The sequence below is a fragment of the Oncorhynchus mykiss genome, chromosome 1 (genome assembly GCF_057628025.1).
Source record: "Oncorhynchus mykiss isolate SJ-2025 chromosome 1, ASM5762802v1, whole genome shotgun sequence".
In the NCBI taxonomy this organism is placed as follows: Eukaryota; Metazoa; Chordata; class Actinopteri; order Salmoniformes; family Salmonidae; genus Oncorhynchus; species Oncorhynchus mykiss.
In genome coordinates this window covers 72,393,546-72,414,599 of record NC_143022.1, presented here as the reverse complement: position 1 = coordinate 72,414,599, position 21,054 = coordinate 72,393,546, and the positions used below count along the sequence as shown (strand labels likewise).

General features: G+C 41.8%; 1 protein-coding gene across 1 annotated transcript; it reads right to left on the bottom strand.

Annotated features, from left to right (window-relative positions):
- Positions 1-140: 140 nt before the first annotated feature.
- LOC110528139 (potassium channel subfamily K member 18) lies at positions 141-11,566 on the bottom strand. Its single transcript, XM_021609964.3, has 3 exons — positions 10,833-11,566; positions 10,400-10,555; positions 141-1,926 (listed from the first exon to the last, which is right to left on the bottom strand). The coding sequence occupies exons 1-3, from the start codon at positions 11,059-11,061 to the stop codon at positions 1,088-1,090; spliced, it is 1,224 nt and encodes a 407-aa protein (XP_021465639.3). The 5' UTR covers positions 11,062-11,566; the 3' UTR covers positions 141-1,087.
- Positions 11,567-21,054: the final 9,488 nt, after the last annotated feature.

Genomic DNA, 21,054 nt, shown 5'->3' with positions numbered 1-21,054 from the left:
TTCTTTCTGTGCTCTGAGAATTTGCTGCCATACTAAAAGGATATAAGCATATCATATTTTGCTCTTTGGAATATACTGTGTGAGTAATGTCTCACGATGTCTCGTGTCATTTCTTTCATAAAATATTTAGACACCACACATTGACCTGAACGTGTTTTAATGGTGATGTGAAAGCAGGATATACAGTTTGCTAGACAGCATAAGCTTATGCATGCAGGGTGATTAACAACAAACATGCATTTCTCATATTTCTCCATTTCCCTACTATATTTGCATGTTAGGAGATACTGCTGGCACATAAAAAGCACACAGTCAAAGACTACCTTAATAACAGACACCTTAGCTCAATGAACACAGAAGGCAATTTGAAAAAACCTTATTGGTAGTACTTCATTTTACCGTACATACATTAGTATTTATACATGATACATACACAACAATAACCATTTGGTACCAGGTACTATAGCTACTAATTGTGTTGAATTATTTTAAGTAAGCACCAGAAGGTATACATTGATAATAAATACAAGGTAAAGAAATAACAGTGGTACAGTACTGTAAAAATAAACTGCTACCAAAATGCAGGTGAAAGCTTTAATGTGCACTTCTCACAACTTGAACAAAGACTCATAAACAATTCTAACCAATGCAAGAGTCATTGCAGCTTCAGTCAAATCTACCATCAGTAGATTGGGATGTCCCCATCCTCAATCAAAGGTAGAATATTGGACCAACAGGTTGAACTGTAGACCACATGTATATATACCATAGATAGTATAAGTAACTTGTTGGATAAATATATCCAGACAGAGTGCATATCTATATTCGGGCAACAGACATGTAAGATAAATCTCACATACATAAGTCACATAATTTTGCTTAAGCTTTGGGCACATGCACATTTTCATTTGCTCAAGCTGATGATGAGGGGTCAGCTCAAGGGTTAGCTTTGCACCCCACTGAGCTAGACACTGTTCCCAAGTCAGCCGTACAGAAGTTTGTGCTTAGCGCTTTTTGGACCCACAATGGCAGGGCCTCATAACCCTAAAACTCTTGAGCCGCCCGGTGGAGGCCGAAATCCTTTTTCTCAGTCGCTCCCCAACTCATCAAACCTCTCTACCATCCCCCCGCTGATGCAGCGCATGCACTGGCGGTAGCAGCTGACGATGCGTGACTGGCCCAGCTTGAAGGCCATGGACATGATGGCCATGCCCATGATGATGAAGACAAAAGTGAGCATGAAGTACTTGGGGTGGTTGGGCACGATGTCACCAAAGCCGATGGTGGTGAGGGTGATGAAGCAAAAGTAGAAGGCGTCAAAGGTGTGGAATTCTGTCTCCCACAGGGGCAGGATGAGGCCTCCAAACAGGATGTAGGCAAACACCACCACCAGGATGAGGAGCAGCGGCACATTCAGCTTGTCCATATTGTCCCCGATGCCTGTGAAGTCCCAGATGGCAAAGCCCTTGGGCAAGGGGGGCATGCGGTCCAGCTCAGGGCAGGAAAGGCTCCGCACCAGTGGGCCCTGCCTGTTAAAGTTCTCCCGTGCAATGATGCGGTTGAAGATCTCTGTGTTGTTTCGCAGCTGGATGGACTTGCGCTTCACAGACTGCTGGCTGTGGAGGACCTGTCGGATGTCCATGGGCTCCCGGACCACCACCTCGTGGCTGAAGGTATAGGTCCCGTCCCGGAAGCCCCCCTGGCCCCCGTGCCCTGGCTTCTCTGTGTCCTGGGAGGGGGACCAGCGGCCGTATTGGGGCAACCTGCAGAAAAGAGTGTGCAGGTGGCAGTAGGCCCTGGAGAGGAGCATGGCCAGGAGGTCTCCCACATCTGTGATAACCAGGAGCATGAGGGGGATACCCACCATGGCATACAGGATACAGACCACCTTACCAGGCAGGGTCACCGGATAGATCTCTCCATAACCTGAGACAAGAAGAGCAGCAGGGTATGGAATCATACAGGTAGGTAGCTTACTTATTTCCCTCTCATTTCCAAATATTCTCTTTATCGACAACAATAATTTTGTGTCTAACCACAAATTATATTGTAAAAATGTCCGCTCCTAACACACAAAAAAATATGTGCAGAAGATTGAAAGAATATAGTTTGTCAAACATGGTTTTAGATCTATTGCTGCCATCTGTCGGTCATTTCTAATACTGGATTTGCTGATGCTTCTCTCTAAGGGCATTCAGGGGCATCATACACCCATTCTTTTATAAGGGGCACGAAGTATTTGAGGATGGAGGGGGGAGGAAGTTTAGAGCCATAATAATTATTCAGACCCCTTCACCTTTTCTTACATTACAGCCTGATTCTAAAATGGATATAATTATTTTTTCTCTCATCAATCTACACACAATACCCCACAATGACAAAGCAAAAACAGGTTTTTAGAAATGTTTGCAAAAAAACTGAAATACCTTATTTACATAAGTATTCAGACCCTTTGCAATAAGGCTCGAAATTGAGCTCGGTGCATCCCGTTTCCATTGATCATCCTTGATATGTTTTTAGAACTTGATTGGAGTCCACCTGTGGTAAATTCAATTGATTGGACATGATTTGGGAAGACACACACCTGTCTATATAAGGTCCCACAGTTGACAGTGCATGTCCGAGCAAAAACCAGACCATGAGGTCGAAGGAACTGTCCGTAGAGCTCCGAGACAGGATTGTGTCGAGTCACAGATCTGGGGAAGGGTACTAAAAAATGTCTGCAGCATTGAAGGTCTCCAAGAACAGTGGCCTCCATCATTCTTAAGTGGAAGAAGTTTGGAACCGCCAATACTCTTCCAAGACTTTGTCCCCTAAATTATTTCATAATGGTTGCATCACTGTTTTAAATGCGCTTTGAATTTTTATTAAACCATTTAATCATCACATTAATCATTCTATTTGGTATTTGTTGTGGAATTGTTAGATATTACTTGTTAGATATTGCTGCACTGGCGAATCTAGAAGCATAAGCATTTCGCTACACTCGCAATCAAATCTGCTAACCATGTGTATGTGACCAATAACAATTGATTTGATTTCATTCTGGCTGCATGTGTCCCTCTCCTCTCCCCGTCTCTAACTGGGGCTCACGTTACACAACCGGCTCGAACGTCTGCTTCAAAAAGTGTTGGCAAAAACAATTCTCCGATATGATTGAGTTTATTTGGCCACTTGTGATAAATTCTAAAAGGAATTATAAAAGCAATCCGTTTGCAGTTCTCACTGGAAAGTATGTTGTTAATAATTTTCTAAAGGTAATGAAATAATGGATATTATGATTGGGCACTAGTCAGCCTATCAATAGCCTATTTGTTGCCTTACCTTTCTCTTACTGACAGTTCGAGTTGAGATGCATTTGGATTTGGAAAGTTTACGAGGTGAACTCATTCATTCTTTTTTTAATATTCTGTCTGCAGTGACTTTTGTCTGGGCTGCTTCAAATGGGTTACACTGGAGTTCGTTTTAATACCATTACTTAATTCCAACTAGAAAATGTCTTATGAAATCATGCATTCATTGCACATTATAATGCATAAGGGTGGTTTTGAAGATGTGTAATTTTAACATTGTGGGACTGCAGGCTGAGATCTGGCAGGAGCAGGTCAGTGTTGGCAAAAAAAACCTGTGGGGGCGGGCACGGTACTAAAAAATCTGTTCTCCGCAGACCTCTACTACAGAGGACCACGATGTGGGTAGTGGACAAACATTGACATCTATTTGGCCAAAACAGACATCTATATTGTGCTATACTGTACTCTACTGTACCCTACTCTACTATTCTCCACTGTACTCTACCGTACTGTGCTCTACTATACTGTACCCTACTCTACTGTACCCTACTCTACTATTCTTGACTGTAGTGTCCTCTACTATACTGTACCCTACTCTACTGTACCCTACTCTACTGTGCTCTACCCTACTGTACTGTACTCTACAGACCAAGACCACTAGATCAATAGTTCATGGGCCCTTTCTTCAATTGTTAGAAACGCAAGAAGAGTAAACTCGAGCACAGAGCAGTAGAGAACAGTACAGTAGGATACAGTATAGCAGAGCACAGTAACTTGTCATGGTCTCAACTCACTGGGTCTGGGTCTGAATCTTGGGACCAATGTCCTGGTATAAATCTTGGTCTTGGCTCCTAGATATTACCTTAGTCTTTGGTTTACGAACTATACGCAACCCAATTTGAAATAGACAATGCTCTCTGATCATTGGCTGATCACTCCCAACCCATAGGAATCCCCACCCAGTTGACTACACTTAAATGGCGGAAGCCCTCAATGCCAATGTCTATATCAAAACAAGTTCTATATCAAAACAAGTACTATTCAAAAGTTTGGGGTCACTTAGAAATTTCATTGTTTTTGAAAAAAAAAGCACTTTGTTAATTGTAATATTTGTGTTGTGGAGAAATGACCAGGCAGGAGACGGGAGTACAGTTAGTTTTCGTTTAGTCAAAACACCTCGTGCTCTACAGTTCCCGGCATTCCAGTGCGCATGTGCATTTCCTATTAGGTGTAGTAACGTAACACTGCCGTAATGCATTACTGCTTAGTAACCGCACAGTAACTAATATAAACCGATGTAGATCCCAGATACTACATTAATGTTGTAAATGACTATTGTAGCTGGAAACGGTAGATTTTTAATGGAATATTTACATAGGCGTACAGAGGCCCATTATCAGCAACCATCACTCCTGTGTTCCAATGTCACATTGTGTAAGCTAGTGCAAGTTTATCATTTTAAAAGGCTAATTGATCATTAGAAAACCCTTTTGCAATTATGTTAGGACAGCTGAAAATTGTCATGCTGATTAAAGAAGCAATCACACTGGCCTTCTTTAGACAAGTTGAGTATCTGGAGCATCAGATTTGTGTGTTCGTTACAGGCTCAAAATTGCCAGAAACAAAGAATGTTCTTCTGAAACTCGTCAGTTTATTCTTGTTCTGAGAAATTAAGGCTATTCCATGTGAGAAATTGCCAAGAAACTGAAGATCTCGTACAACGCTGTGTACTACTCCCTTCACAGAACAGGCCAAACTGGCTCTAAACAGAATAGAAAGAGGAGTGGGAGGCCCCGGTGTACAACTGAGCAAGAGGACAAGTACATTAGAGTGTCTTGTTTGAGAGTCCTCAACTGGCAGCTTCATTAAATAGTACCCGCAAAACACCAGTCTCAACGTCAACAGTGAAGAGCCGACTCCGGGATGCTGGCCTTCTAGGCAGAGTTCCTCCGTCCAGTGTCTGTGTTCTTTTGCCCATCTAAATATTACATTTTTATTGGCCAGTCTGAGATGGCTTTTTTGTTGCAACTCTGCCTAGAAGGCTAGCATCCCAGAGTCACCTCTTCACTGTTGACGTTGAGACTGGTATTTTGCGGGTACTATTTAATGAAGCTGCCAGTTGAGGACTTGAGAGGTGTCTGTTTCTCAAACTAGACACTGTAATAATAGTATGGAAATAATAATGTATTTTATTTTGTAAAGTGGTTTCTTGCATCAAACAACACAACAACATATTCAGTCACCTACTTGTCTGAAGGACAAGTGGATAAAACAGGTGAATGTCAAGCCCTGCATGCTTTTTTTCAAAAGTCTCATGGAACGTAGGCCCTACATTGAACACCACACATTGGCTGCAACTGAAGGCTGAATGATAGAACAGCTCAAATGTTATAGGATGCATTTTCTCCATTGTTTTTTTTTTATGGTAGTCCACTCTGGTAGGTCTACATTATGATCAAATAGCCACAGTAGCCTACTTGGTCACTGTTAAAACTGTAACTTAAAGGTGGCACAGCCTCAGTGTTCACAACGTTCAAGTTTGCGCTCAGCAGACCTGAAATTTGCTCAGTGCCGTAGCGGCATTTTGCCCTAGTTAAACCAAGGGACCAGGGTGCCGGTCTAGAAGCACAGCTTCGACTGCTCCTACAGTTTTGCTTCGGTACTGCAGCTTAACTGATGCTTGGCCCAGAAAGACAATTTTCATACACGGCTACATAGAGAAGTCAGATTAGAAAATTCCTATTAAGACACTTTAGTCATCACCTTTGTGCACAAAACATCAATTGAATTATTATAATAATTGTCGCTGAGGCCAATACACTTTTTCACAGCCGAAGAGATTCAAAATTCATCCAATGTCTGCCATGTTTTTTTGTCACGTATACTCCCTCTCCAGCCTAGGTCATCAGGTCATCAGGCTGCTGATTATCACGCACACCTGTCACCATCGTCTCGCGCACCTGCGCCTCTTGACAATCACCTGGACTCCTTCACCTCCTTGATTATCTTCCCTATATCTGTCACTCCCCGAGGTTCTTTCCTCAGGTGTTATTGACTCTGTTTTCATGTTGGTGTCTTGTTTGTGTTTCGTGTTTATTGTTTCATTTACTTATTAAAACACTCACTCCCTGAACTTGCTTCTCGACTCAGCGCGCTCGTTATATTTTTGGATTACGTGATGATGTCGTCGCTGCTCACGCTGCTTCCTGTGCACACTGAGTGCTAGCATGTGATGTTGTTCGGTATAAACCGGATGCAATCCGGATATAGACGGTCCATAAATTGGCACATGTGAACATGAGTAGATAACCTTGAAAACAAAGGTATTGGATGCAGTCTCCAGTTCTTACTATACCTCAATGAGCTAAACATGAGCACAATTCCCGCCTGCATTTTAAGCCCTGCCTACCCAAACTTGTGATTTGCTGGTAGAGTTGTCTGTCTGAAAAGGACCCTAACCTGATTTTTTTTTCTCCCTTTTGAAATGTCAGAGAGAGGCGGACATCCTCCCCAGACCTTGTGCCGTTGCCTAGTTTACGATATTCCAAGGTCTGGGATATCCAAGACTATTGAGAGAGTGTCCCTGGTAATGATGGTTTCATGATGGAACAGTGAAGCTTCATAAGAGTGACTATAGACGCAAATCATAGCATTAACAACACATGTATAATAATAACAACATGTCAGACAAGCTCAATCATTTACAATTTGACGACAAAGGGAGAAAGAGAAAAAATAGTTGAGATGAGATCCATTGTGGTTTTCTAGTCGTGACATAAGGATATATTGTGGTGATCTTGGAGATTGGAACCTAGAAAGCAATAATTATCAATAATGTGGAAAGAAGTCCGTCTTGAGACCTCTAATCTGCTTCTGGTGATGTGAAATGCATTTTGGTCTTCGAGGGACTTTCTTCAGCAATTTGCGGCCTTCCTGTTTGCCGACCAAGCTATTAGCCATTAACCCCAACATAAATGGACCATGATAGCTATCATATATCAGACCTTAACAGACTTCCTAATGTATTTTATGAACATAAAGTGGAACATTAACAAAAAAAATAGAGTGCAGAGATGTCATTCGAAATGGGATTCTGATGTAATATTACTTAGTTTGGAGTGTTTGAGTGTTTTCCAACATGTTTTAGCAACATTTGCATAATGCCTTGTAGTCAATGGCAAGTGATGACAATTGTATATGTAATGAAACAAAATATGGAGGGAAAAAAAACGTTTTTGGGGATCAACTACAATCACAGAAAGAGTGAAAAGAAGCCTACATGTAAAAATGTGTGAACTTCCCCTGCAGGTACTCCCACAACATTAGAAAATAACAAATGGAATCTAGCAACCTCTCCCTTTTCACTTTCCGATATATGATCGGTAAATGTTTGGTTCAATACAGCTCACTAGAAAATCATCCTGTTGAATGGTGTATGGCTTGCCAACTGTATAGAGGATGTCCCTAAAAATTGTCAGACTCCAGCTACCCAAGTTATAGACTGTTCTCTCTGCTACCACATGACATATGGTACTGATGTACGAAGTCTGGAACCAGCAGGACCGTGAACAGCTTCAACCCCCAAGCCATAAGACTGATAAATAGCTACCCGGACAATCTGCATAGAACTCTTTTGACTCATCACATACGCTGCTGTTACTGTTTATTATCTGTCCCTTTATTCCTAGTTAAATCAAAATCAAATCAAAGTTTATTTGTCTCGTGCTCCGAATACAACAGTGAAATGCTTACTTACAGGCTCTAACCAATAGAGCAAAAAAGGTATTAGGTGAACAATAGGTAGGTAAAAAAATAAAACAACAGTAAAAAGACAGGCTATATACAGTAGCGAGGCTATAAAAGTAGCGAGGCTACATACAGACACCTGTTAGTCAGGCTGATTGAGATAGTATGTACATGTAGATATGGTTAATGTGACTATGCATATATGATGAACAGCGAGTAGCAGTAGCGTAAAAGAGGGGTTGTTATATGCACATCCTGTATCTACATGTACCTCAATTACCTCTTACCCCTGCACATCGACCCATGTATATAGCTAAGTTATCGTTGCTCATTGTGTATCTATAGTATTATTGCAGAGTTAAAATTCTCTCTATTATTACAGTTTTACTTTTCATTATTTCTCTATTTTCTTTCTCTCTGCATTGTTGGGAAGGGCCCGTAAGTAAGCATTTCACTGTTAGTTCACACCTGTTGTTTACGAAGCATGTGACAAATACATTTTTGATTTGATACATTAAACGTTTCGAGATTCAGAACAATGCTGAACAAGAACTACACAATATGCATGTGTGAAAAACTGTCTGCAAATGCAGTTGATGGGAATGGTCCATTAGCAATCACGGCTAGGCACTAATGCTGAAACTGTGGCTTGAAATGGCTGTTGAGTGAAGTCAAGACTGGGGGTGAGGCCAGGTCAATGATCTATGTTCTTCACTAAAGGAGCGTTGAAAGAGAAGGCTAACCAGTATCTTATCTTGTTACTTTAACCACTGGACATACATTACATTGTCCTCACACTCCCTCAAGATGGTAGTAGTTGTATGACCACATATATCATTAACAGTTCATATTATGTATATAGGCACATCTTAAGACACAAATACTCCTGTATTAATCTAATGGGCACAGCCTCTGATTTCAATTATTTATATGACATCTTCATCTTAAGGTGCAATCAAAATAGCGGTTTTGTCCCTGGTGGTGATTATTGCAATCAGAGAGGGTCTGAGCCCAGCGTGAACCTGCACCAGGGACTGACACATGAAAAGCGCACAGAACATGGCAACCCCCCCCCCCCCCCTCCCATTCTTTGCAGCAGCTGTCTGCAGATGAGAGCCACAAGGTGCTTGCAAGAATTAATGCAGAGCACAGCCAACTGTTTTTTATGTCTGTAAGTTTTATAAAGTGTAAGAATAACATAGTAACATCCCTAACATAGTCTTCTGCCATTTAACTAATTTGGTTTTGAATACTGCCATTATAGCTCGTTCCTGTTGTCCCCGGAAAGGCTCATTTTTTTGACATTAATGCAGTCATTTTAAACTCAATTAAAAAATGGTTTCCTCTGGAAAATAATTGTATGGGAGGTGGTCAAGAAACCAAATTTGTTTAATTTAGGGAACGCGGTAATCTACTCTATGTATATCGACATTGCATGTGCTACTAGATACAAGTATGTCAATGCCAACCATTGTTTTAACAATTCATTTGACAAATGATAAGGGTTAGATGGATATGAATTCGTACTACAGCCCAGACTTTTTGGGGAAAATGTTTACACATCGATCTGTTAATACTACTGATAACTTTATCCATGAAATGCTCTGATGTGACATGCACAAATGTGTAATGTGTATTCCACAGTATTTCCATTTAATGACAAACTATTTATCAGGGAGGTATGGTAGGAGTCAAATCAGCTATGGTAGCAATTACAGATAGACAAATCCACAAAATATCCCATTTTCAATCCCTGTTGGCCAAAACCGTTGTTTCATGGTTGACTGCTGATTGATGGAGAGCGGATCCACTCTCATTTACAGCCTGATAACATCAGTTCACTCAGTGAGCATGGCACACAGCACACTAAGACCAAAGTTCATCAAGCCTGAGGCCAACAACATGATTTAATGTGGTGGAAATTTCAATGACTAAAGAGATGAGAGAGACAGTGTCCTATTTGTAAAAAAAACAACATAGTAATGACATTGTACTAATAATACATCATGCCTGGTGTTCCAAATCCATGGATATTTATTTCAGGTGGGCTTCATTTTGACAGGAAAGCCATTGTAGCTTAGAGGCAATCTATATCAGTGGTGACCATGCATAACAATCCATAACCAGACATAACAATTGATAGTATCTATCTATATTGTCCTAATGAGGCTATACATTTACAAAGAGAATCAAATGAGCCCAAAAAATTAGCAAATGGTCTACAACACCAGCACAATTATATTTTAGTATACTGTAGGCCTAATGTGCTGTCTTAATTAGGCCTATTTTGTGTTTGTTTTGCATGTCTTTTAACTTTAAGACGAAACTTAACTTAAAAGTTGGTAATTTAGATGACTTACCCACGGTTGTGAATACAGTACAACAGAAGAACAGGGATGGATAGAATGTCCATCGCTCTGGATGTTGAAGCCATATGGACTTGAACCCCCCGTTGATTTCTTTCTCTAGTTCTTTCACCAAATGTTGTTCTTGAGAAGAATTGCTGGACAAATTACCTGTAAATAAAAGGCAGTTATTTGAATGAAGTTAATCGTAAACATTTTTGAACACATTTTACAAGACATAAAAAAAAGTGTAATGTAAAAATCCTATTTTCACCCCATATACAAAGACTGTAGCCCTATATTATAACAAGTTATAACAATAATAATAATAATAAACATCGATCTAGCTTTCTGGCCTTTTTAGGCTGAGTTTCTGTATAGCACTTCGTGACATCGGCTGATGTAAAAAGGGCTTTATAAATACATTTGATTGATTGATTTACCTTACCTGGATAATTTTGAATTGTGCGCAACAGTTTACCCAAAAACTCATGATATTCCCCTTCTGTTTTGTACACACTCCCTCCCTCAATGCACCAGAATAGCACCGCTCCCAAGGCGGCATATCCGACGAGTGAAAGTATGAGAAAAACGTGAGGAAACAGCTTCCATAGCTTTGAAGTACACTTTTTGGAATTCTCTATCGAACTTCGTGTTTTACCCAATGCCAACGACATCTTGCAGTCTCTGAAGAGCTATTGGAACGTGATGCCAAATTCTCTCTCCATGGCAAGGCTGTCAAGACCGTCTGACGGCGAGAAGCGCAGAATGATATGTGTCCGCCATCCCCCCGCATTAAGCAAACACCAAATTGAAGTCCCCCGGGAGACAAGTGCTATTGACTTCATCTCTCAGGTAGGCTATTTTGAAACTCCACAAAATAGGACATTTATTCGTTTTGTACTTGATTCCACATTAAAGCCTCCTTAACTGGATAATGCAATTGCCATTTAAATCAGTAAACACAATTTGATCTTGCCCCCTCGCCTTTTTGAGCATTGAGCGACAGGTGTTGATGCCATCTATATTTAGCTAGCCCCATATGAATGCAGCTGTTGTTTCAGAAGAACAACTGGAGCTTGTCAAATTCCAGCCAGTAAAACAGGCATTTCCCTACAAGGCACAGCGACAAAACTGCATTAAAAACATCCTACAAACTTTACAACAAACTTCTGCTGCTGTGAATCACAATGGAAATCATTGGGTGAATTATGACCATTGCCTAAAACATTGACAAAATAGGCATACTGCTTTACTTAGTTGTGATATTACCTGTTTAGGTGTAGGATCTTAATTTGAACCAGTTTGCTACAGCAGGAAAATTAATTATTATGTGGATTATAATTCATGAACATGTTTGTAGGGTTGATACCAGATGAGGCTGGTGGGAGTAAATCAGTGGAAATGTATAAGCACATCAAACACATTGAAACATGTGTTTGACTCCATTTCATTGATTCCATTCCAGCCACTACAATCAGCCCGTATAGCTCCTCCCACCAGCCTCCTCCGGTTGATACATTTTGTGTAAGGGAACATTTAAAAGCAGAAATTACAAACTTCAGAAGCCTTTTTAAACCGCAGATACACTATAAGTTTTACATTTCCTGCATTGCAGAAATGTTCTGCAACAGAGTGATCAAATTAAGATCCTACATCTAAACAAAGAGCCTTCCGTGAAGCAAGAAATATACTCTAAATGTTTGTATTTAGCTTTCAATTAATCCTGTCCTGTTTAATCCAACAAATCACATTAAAAGGTGCACAATGTCAGACGGTCCATTCAAAGTCTTTTGAGACTGTTGCCAAGGTCCGAAAGGACTGCCTGGATGGGTGTGTGTTTTAAGGTCTCAAGCAAGGTGCTTCATCATGTGAGCGGGGGTTCACCGAAACACAAGTAACGAAACTAACCTACCAGAAGGTTGTCCAATTTTGTGAGACAGGCAATGAAGAACCTTCTATGGGTAGGAGCCTTTGTTGCTGCTCTATGCGGGGATAAGTGATAGAGTACGGGTAGGAGCCAACAAAGGGTTTATTCTCAGACTAGTTTTTTCTTATTCTTCATATCATGTTGTATAATGTAGGAGACAGGCGCAGGAATACGAAATAGAGGGATTTTATTTCTCTGCCCAAAATAGAGTACGTCATGAACATGACAGGGACGAAGCCCAAAACAAACACGTATATACAGTTGAAGTCGGAAGTTTACATACACTTAGGTTGGAGTCATTAAAACTCATTTTTCAACCACTCCACAAATTTCTTGTTAACAAACTATAGTTTTGGCAAGTCGGTTAGGCCATCTACTTTGTGCATGACACAAGTACATTTTCCAACAATTGTTTACAGACAAATTAATTCACTTATAATTAACTGAATCAAAATTCCAATCGGTCAGAAGTTTACATACACTAAGTTGACTGTGCCTTTAAACAGCTTGGAAAATTCCAGAAAATTATGTCATGGCTTTAGAAGCTTCTGATAGGCTAATTGACATCATTTGAGTCAATTGGAGGTGTACCTGTGGATGTATTTCAAGGCCTACCTTCAAACTCAGTGCCTCTTTGCTTGACAGGGCCGGCAGGGTAGCCTAGTGGTTAGAGCGTTGGACTAGTAACTGAAAGGTTGCAAGTTCAAATCCCCGAGCTGACAAGGTACAAATCTGTCCTTCTGCCCCTGAACAGGCAGTTAACCCACTGTGCCTAGGCTGTCGTTGAAAATAAGAATTTGTTCTTAACTGACTTGCCTAGTTAAATAAAGGTAAAATCATGGGGAAATCAAAAGAAATCAGCCAAGACCTCAGAAAAAAAACTGTAGACCTCCACCAGTCTAGTTCATCCTACACAGCTGTCATTCTGCTCAGGAAGGAGATGCGTTCTGTCTCCTAGAGAGGAATGTACTTTGGTGTGAAAAGTGCAAATCAATCCCAGAACAACAGTAAAGGACCTTGTGAAGATGCTGGAGGAAACAGGTCCCAAAGTATCTATATCCAACAAGTCCACTATCAACATAACCTGAAAAGCATCTCAGCAAGGAAGAAGCCACTGCTCCAAAACCTCCATAAAAAAACAGACGGTTTGCAACTGCACATCGGGTCAAAGATTGTACTTTTTAGAGAAATGTCTTCTGGTCTGATAAAACAAAAATAGAACATAATGGCCATAATGACCATCGTTATGTTCGGAGGAAAAGGGGGAGGCTTGCAAGACAAAGAACACCATCCCAACCGTGAAGCACGGGGATGGAAGCATCATGTTGTGGGGGTGCTTTGCTGCAGGAGGGACTGGTGCACTTCACAAAATAGATGGCATCATGAGTAAGGAAAATTAAGTGGATATATTGAAGCTGGAAGAAGGTCTGTTCAACGCTGGTCCGACCAATGTGATTCCACACTCCAAGACTGCTTCCATCACGTGGACTGGGATATGTTTCGTATTGCGTCAGGCAACAACATTGACGAATACGCTGATTCGGTGAGCGAGTTCATTAGAACGTGCGTTGAAGGTGTCGTTCCCATAGCAACGATTAAAACATTCCCAAACCAGAAACCGTGGATTGATGGCAGCATTCGCGTGAAACTGAAAGCGCGAACCACTGCTTTTAATCAGGGCAAGGTGACTGGAAACATGACCGAATACAAACAGTGTAACTATTCCCTCCGCAAGGCAATCAAACAAGCTAAGCGTCAGTATAGAGACAAAGTAGAATCTCAATTCAACGGCTCAGACACAAGAGGTATGTGGCAGGGTCTACAGTCAATCACAGATTACAAAAAGAAAACCAGCCCCGTCACGGACCAGGATGTCTTGCTCCCAGGCAGACTAAATAACTTTTTTGCCCGCTTTGAGGACAATACAGTGCCACTGACACGGCCCGCAACCAAAACATGCGGACTCTCCTTCACTGCAGCCGACGTGAGGAAAACATTTAAACGTGTCAACCCTCGCAAGGCTGCAGGCCCAGACGGCATCCCCAGCCGCGCCCTCAGAGCATGCGCAGACCAGCTGGCTGGTGTGTTTACGGACATATTCAATCAATCCCTATCCCAGTCTGTTGTTCCCACATGCTTCAAGAGGGCCACCATTGTTCCTGTTCCCAAGAAAGCTAAGGTAACTGAGCTAAACGACTACCGCCCCGTAGCACTCACTTCCGTCATCATGAAGTGCTTTGAGAGACTAGTCAAGGACCATATCACCTCCACCCTACCTGACACCCTAGACCCACTCCAATTTGCTTACCGCCCAAATAGGTCCACAGACGATGCAATCTCAACCACACTGCACACTGCCCTAACCCATCTGGACATGAGGAATACCTATGTGAGAATGCTGTTCATTGACTACAGCTCGGCATTTAACACCATAGTGCCCTCCAAGCTCGTCATCAAGCTCGAGACCCTGGGTCTCGACCCCGCCCTGTGCAACTGGGTACTGGACTTCCTGACGGGCCGCCAGCTGGTGAGGGTAGGCAACAACATCTCCACCCCGCTGATCCTCAACACTGGGGCCCCACAAGGGTGCGTTCTGAGCCCTCTCCTGCACTCCCTGTTCACCCACGACTGCGTGGCCACGCACGCCTCCAACTCAATCATCAAGTTTGCGGACGACACAACAGTGGTAGGCTTGATTACCAACAACGACGAGACGGCCTACAGGGAGGAGGTGAGGGCCCTCGGAGTGTGGTGTCAGGAAAATAACCTCACACTCAACGTCAACAAAACAAAGGAGATGATTGTGGACTTCAGGAAACAGCAGAGGGAACACCCCCCTATCCACATCGATGGAACAGTAGTGGAGAGGGTAGTAAGTTTTAAGTTCCTCGGCGTACACATCACAGACAAACTGAATTGGTCCACCCACACAGACAGCATCGTGAAGAAGGCGCAGCAGCGCCTCTTCAACCTCAGGAGGCTGAAGAAATTCGGCTTGTCACCAAAAGCACTCACAAACTTCTACAGATGCACAATCGAGAGCATCCTGTCGGGCTGTATCACCGCCTGGTACGGCAACTGCTCCGCCCACAACCGTAAGGCTCTCCAGAGGGTAGTGAGGTCTGCACAACGCATCACCGGGGGCAAACTACCTGCCCTCCAGGACACCTACACCACCCGATGTCACAGGAAGGCCATAAAGATCATCAAGGACAACAACCACCCGAGCCACTGCCTGTTCACCCCGCTATCATCCAGAAGGCGAGGTCAGTACAGGTGCATCAAAGCTGGGACCGAGAGACTGAAAAACAGCTTCTATCTCAAGGCCATCAGACTGTTAAACAGCCACCACTAACATTGAGTGGCTGCTGCCAACACACTGACTTAACTCCAGCCACTTTAATAATGGGAATTGATGGGAAATGATGTAAAATATATCACTAGCCACTTTAAACAATGCTACCTAATATAATGTTTACATACCCTACATTATTAATCTCATATGTATACATATATACTGTACTCTATATCATCTACTGCATCTTCATGTAATACATGTATCACTAGCCACTTTAACTATGCCACTTTGTTTACATACTCATCTCATATGTATATACTGCACTCAATACCATCTACCGTATCTTGCCTATGCCGCTCTGTACCATCACTCATTCATATATCTTTATGTACATATTCTTTATCCCCTTACACTTGTGTCTATAAGGTAGTAGTTTTGGAATTGTTGGCTAGATTACTTGTTGGTTATTACTACATTGTCGGAACTAGAAGCACAAGCATTTCGCTACACTCGCATTAACATCTGCTAACCATGTGTATGTGACAAATAAAATTGGATTTGATTTGATTTGATTTGAACATCTCAAGACATCAGTCAGGAAGTTAAAGCTTGGTCGCAAATGGGTGTTCCAAATGGACAATAACCCCAAGCATACTTCCAAAGTTGTGGCAAAATGGCTTAAGGACAACAAAGTTATTGGACTGGACATCACAAAGCCATGACCTCAATCCTATAGGACATTTTTGGGCAGAACTGAAAAACCGTGTGCGAGCAAGGAGGCCTACGAACCTGACTCAGTTACACCAGCTCTGTCAGGAGGAATGGGCCAAAATTCACCCAAATTATTTTGGGAAGCTTGTGGAAGGCTACCCGAAATGTTTGACCCAAGTTAAACAATTTAAAGGCAATGCTACCAAATACTAATTGAGTGTCTGTAAACTTCTGACCCACTGGGAATGTAATGAAAGAAATACAAGCTGAAATAAATCATTCTTAAAAATAAAGTGGTGATCCTAACTGACCTAAGACAGGGAATTTTTACTATGATTAAATGTCAGGAATTGTGAAAAACTGAGTTTAAATGTATTTGGCTAAGGTGTATGTAAACGTCCGACTTCAACTGTATATAACACAGGGCTGTAACCCAAACCAAGCGCGAGGTGGAAACCTCTAATAAATACACGGGACGAGACCTGTAATAACAACACACGGGACGAGACCTGTAATAACAATACACGGGACGAGACCTGTAATAACAATACACGGGACGAGACCTGTAATAACAATACAGGGGACGAGACCCGTAATAACAACACACGGGACGAGACCTGTAATAACAATACACGGGACGAGACCTGTAATAACAATACAGGGGACGAGACCAGTAATAACAACACAGGGGACGAGACCCGTAATAACAACACAGGGGACGAGACCCGTAATAACAATACAGGGGACGAGATCCATAATAACAATACAGGGGACGAGACCCGTAATAATAATACAGGGGACGAGACCCGTAATAACAATACAGGGGACGAGACCCTTAATAATAATACAGTCGGACGAGACCCATAATAACAATACAGGGGAGGAGACCCATAATAGCAATACAGGGGACGAGACCCATAATAGCAATACAGGGGACGAGACCCGTAATAACAATAAAGGGGACGAGACCCGTAATAACAATACAAGTGGACGAGACCCGTAATAATAATACAGGGGGGACGAGACCCGTAATAACAATACAGGGGACGAGACCCGTAATAACAATACAGGGGACGAGACCCGTAATAACAATACAGGGGACGAGACCCGTAATAACAATACAGGGGACGAGACCCGTAATAACAATACAGGGGACGAGACCCGTAATAACAATACAGGGGACGAGACCCGTAATAACAATACAGGGGACGAGACCCGTAAAAATAATACAGGGGACGAGACACGTAATAACAATACAGGGGACGAGACCCGTAATAACAATACAGGGGACGAGACCCGTAATAACAATACAGGGGACGAGACCCGTAATAACAATACAGGGGACGAGACCCGTAATAACAATACAGGGGACGAGACCCGTAATAACAATACAAGTGGACGAGACCTGTAATAACAATACAGGGGATGAGACCCATAATAATAATACATGGTAACACGAAAGCCGATACCATAATGGTTTTGTTATACTGTATTTCAGTCTTCTGTGATATATATACTGTGTAATTTGGGATGCAAAGTAAAAATGTAATCTGACATGGTACTTTTTTTAAGCCCATAACCATGTGTGTGAGGTGTATACTTTTGTTTCAAAGTAGATTTGTTTAAGACCAAGAAACACTCTGTGTGACCCTGATTTAGCCCAATGCAGTAAAAGGTTAAAGCAGACAGTTGTAAGAAAATTGTTAGGCCTAAGAAGAATCCTAACCTGGCCTAAGAGGTAAGTGGACAAATTTGACCATGTGAGTTCTCTGAGCCTGACCATATAGGCTACTCTCCAGGTGAATACCAAACCATTAAGAGTTCAGACCCCATGGCACTACTTCTGCAAAACATCCTTCAGTGGGCGTACATATAGGCCTACTGTACAATAATTCAGATGAGGAGTGGTCTTACTGTGAAACTTGCTGCACTATCTGTATGGTCATCATACACATTTGAGCATCATACAATCATACAATGGTCCAATGAATAATGATCAATTGAAAGGATCATACACAGACATTGCTGTAGTCTGTGACATGCTGTGTCACACTATGTCTACAATCGCAATTGATCAGTCTGGTGGATCCCAATCACCATAAAAGTGTTTCATTTGTACTCAACAATGAATTACTTAATTATAGTGTGCATTATTCCATAGCTTGAATACTCTCAACTCCGATAGCTTGTCCCTCAACCATTATCAACGACTGTTCAATGTAAACCTTGCACTGTATGTTTTGTACATACTGTCCGAACACATCCCAGTATGTGAGTAGTAAACCTGGAGAAAGCTACAAGAGCTCTTACCATATAAAACAACCTATTGTGTTAACAGCTAATGTCTGGTCAATGTTAACTTTGTAAATATTTAGCTGAAATTAAGGCTGGTATAAACAGAGATCAGTGAGTTTCAGAATCACAAGGCTCTGATAGGTGGCTTTAACGGCCAAGTAAGGCGGCATTCGGGCTGCTCACATTCTTATGTCTGGAGCAGACATATACTCTCAGACAAACCTTTTATTAGTGAAGTAAGTCAGCTGTTGTTTGAATTAGGTGACGTGCTTCTTGATGTTGGATGATTGCTATAGCCTCAACTTCTAGCCTGGTGGGGCCACAGTATTTTAAACTCTTTGTTCAAATTGTATTGGTCACATACACATGGTTAGTAGATGTTATTGCGAGTGTAGTGAAATGCTTGTGCTTCTAGTTCCTACAGCGCAGCAATATCTAATTCCACAACAACTACCTAATACACACAAATCTAAGTAAAGGAATGGAATAAGAATATATACATATTAATATATGGATGAGCAATGGCAGAGTGGCATAGGCAAGATGCAATATATGGTATAAAATACAGTATATACATACAGTTGAAGTCGGAAGTTTACATACACCTTAGCCAAATACATTTAAACTCAGTTTTTCACAATTCCTGACATTTAATCCTAGTAAAAATTCCATGTCTTAGGTCAGTAAGGATCACCACTTCATTTTAAGACTGTGAAATGTCAGAATAATAGCAGAGAGAATAATTTATTTCAGCTTTTATTTCTTTCATCACATTCCCAGTGGGTCATAAGTTTACATACACTCAATTAGTATTTTGTAGCATTGCCTTTAAATTCTTTAACTTGGGTCAAACGTTTTGGGTAGCCTTCCACAAGCTTCCCACAATAAGTTGGGTGAATATTGGCCCATTCCTCCTGGCAGAGCTGGTGTAACTGAGTCAGGTTTGTAGGCCTCCTTGCTCGCACACGCCTTTTCAGTTCTGCCCACAAATTTTCTATAGGATTGAGGTCAGGGCTTTGTGATGGCCACTCCAATACCTTTACTTTGTTGTCCACAACTTTGGAAGTATGCTTAACTTCCTGACTGATGTCTTGAGATGTTGCTTCAATATATCAACCTAATTTTCCTGCCTCATGATGCCATCTATTTTGTGAAGTGCACCAGTCCCTCCTGCAGCAAAGCACCCCCACAACATGATGCTGCCACCCCCGTGCTTCACGGTTGGGATTGAGTTCTTCGGCTTGCAAGCCTCCCCCTTTTTCCTCCAAACATAACGATGGTCATTATGGCCAAACAGTTCTATTTTTGTTTCTTCAGACCAGAGGACATTTCTCCAAAAAGTACCATCTTTGTCCCCATGTGCAGTTGCAAACCGTAGTCTGGCTTTTTTATGGTGGTTTTGGAGCAGTGGCTTCTTCCTTGCTGAGCGGCCTTTCAGGTTATGTCAATATAGGACTCGTTTTACTGTGGATATACTGTGGGGCAAAAAAGTATTTAGTCAGCCACCAATTGTGCAAGTTCTCCCACTTAAAAAGATGAGAGAGGCCTGTAATTTTCATCATAGGTACACTTCAACTATGACAGACAAAATGAGAAAAAAAATCCAGAAAATCACATTGTAGGATTTTTAATGAATTTATTTGCAAATTATGGTGGAAAATAAGTATTTGGTCAATAACAAAAGTTTATCTCAATACTTTGTTATATACCCTTTGTTGGCAATGACAGAGGTCAAACGTTTTCTGTAAGTCTTCACAAGGTTTTCACACACTGTTGCTGGTATTTTGGCCCATTCCTCCATGTAGATCTCCTCTAGAGCAGTGATGCTTTGGGGCTGTTGCTGGGCAACACAGACTTTCAACTCCCTCCAAAGATTTTCTATGGGGTTGAGATCTGGCGACTGGCTAGGCCATTCCAGGACCTTGAAATGCTTCTTACGAAGCCACTCCTTCGTTGCCCAGACGGTGTGTTTGGGATCATTGTCATGCTGAAAGACCCAGCCACATTTCATCTTCAATGCCCTTGCTGATGGAAGGAGGTTTTCACTCAAAATCTGACGATACATGGCCCCATTCATTCTTTCCTTTACACGGATCAGTCGTCTTGGTCCCTTTGCAGAAAAACAGCCCCAAAGCATGATGTTTCCACCCCCATGCTTCACAGTAGGTATGGTGTTCTTTGGATGCAACTCAGCATTCTTTGTCCTCTAAGCACGACGAGTTGAGTTTTTACCAAAAAGTTATATTTTGGTTTCATCTGACCATATGACATTCTCCCAATCTTCTTCTGGATCATCCAAATGCTCTCTAGCAAACTTCAGACGGGCCTGGACATGTACTGGCTTAAGCAGGGGGACACATCTGGCAACTGCAGGATTTGAGTCCCTGGCGGCGTAGTGTGTTACTGATGGTAGGCTTTTTTACTTTGGTCCCAGCT

Excerpts from the sequence above, each read along its gene's own strand:
- LOC110528139 (XM_021609964.3), bottom strand. The coding sequence starts at position 11,061 with ATGTCGTTGGCATTGGGTAAAACACGAAGTTCGATAGAGAATTCCAAA. Across the intron at positions 10,556-10,832 it reads CACAATTCAAAATTATCCAG|GTAATTTGTCCAGCAATTCT; the intron begins GTAAGGTAAATC and ends TTTTATTTACAG. Across the intron at positions 1,927-10,399 it reads TACTGTATTCACAACCGTGG|GTTATGGAGAGATCTATCCG; the intron begins GTAAGTCATCTA and ends TTCTTGTCTCAG.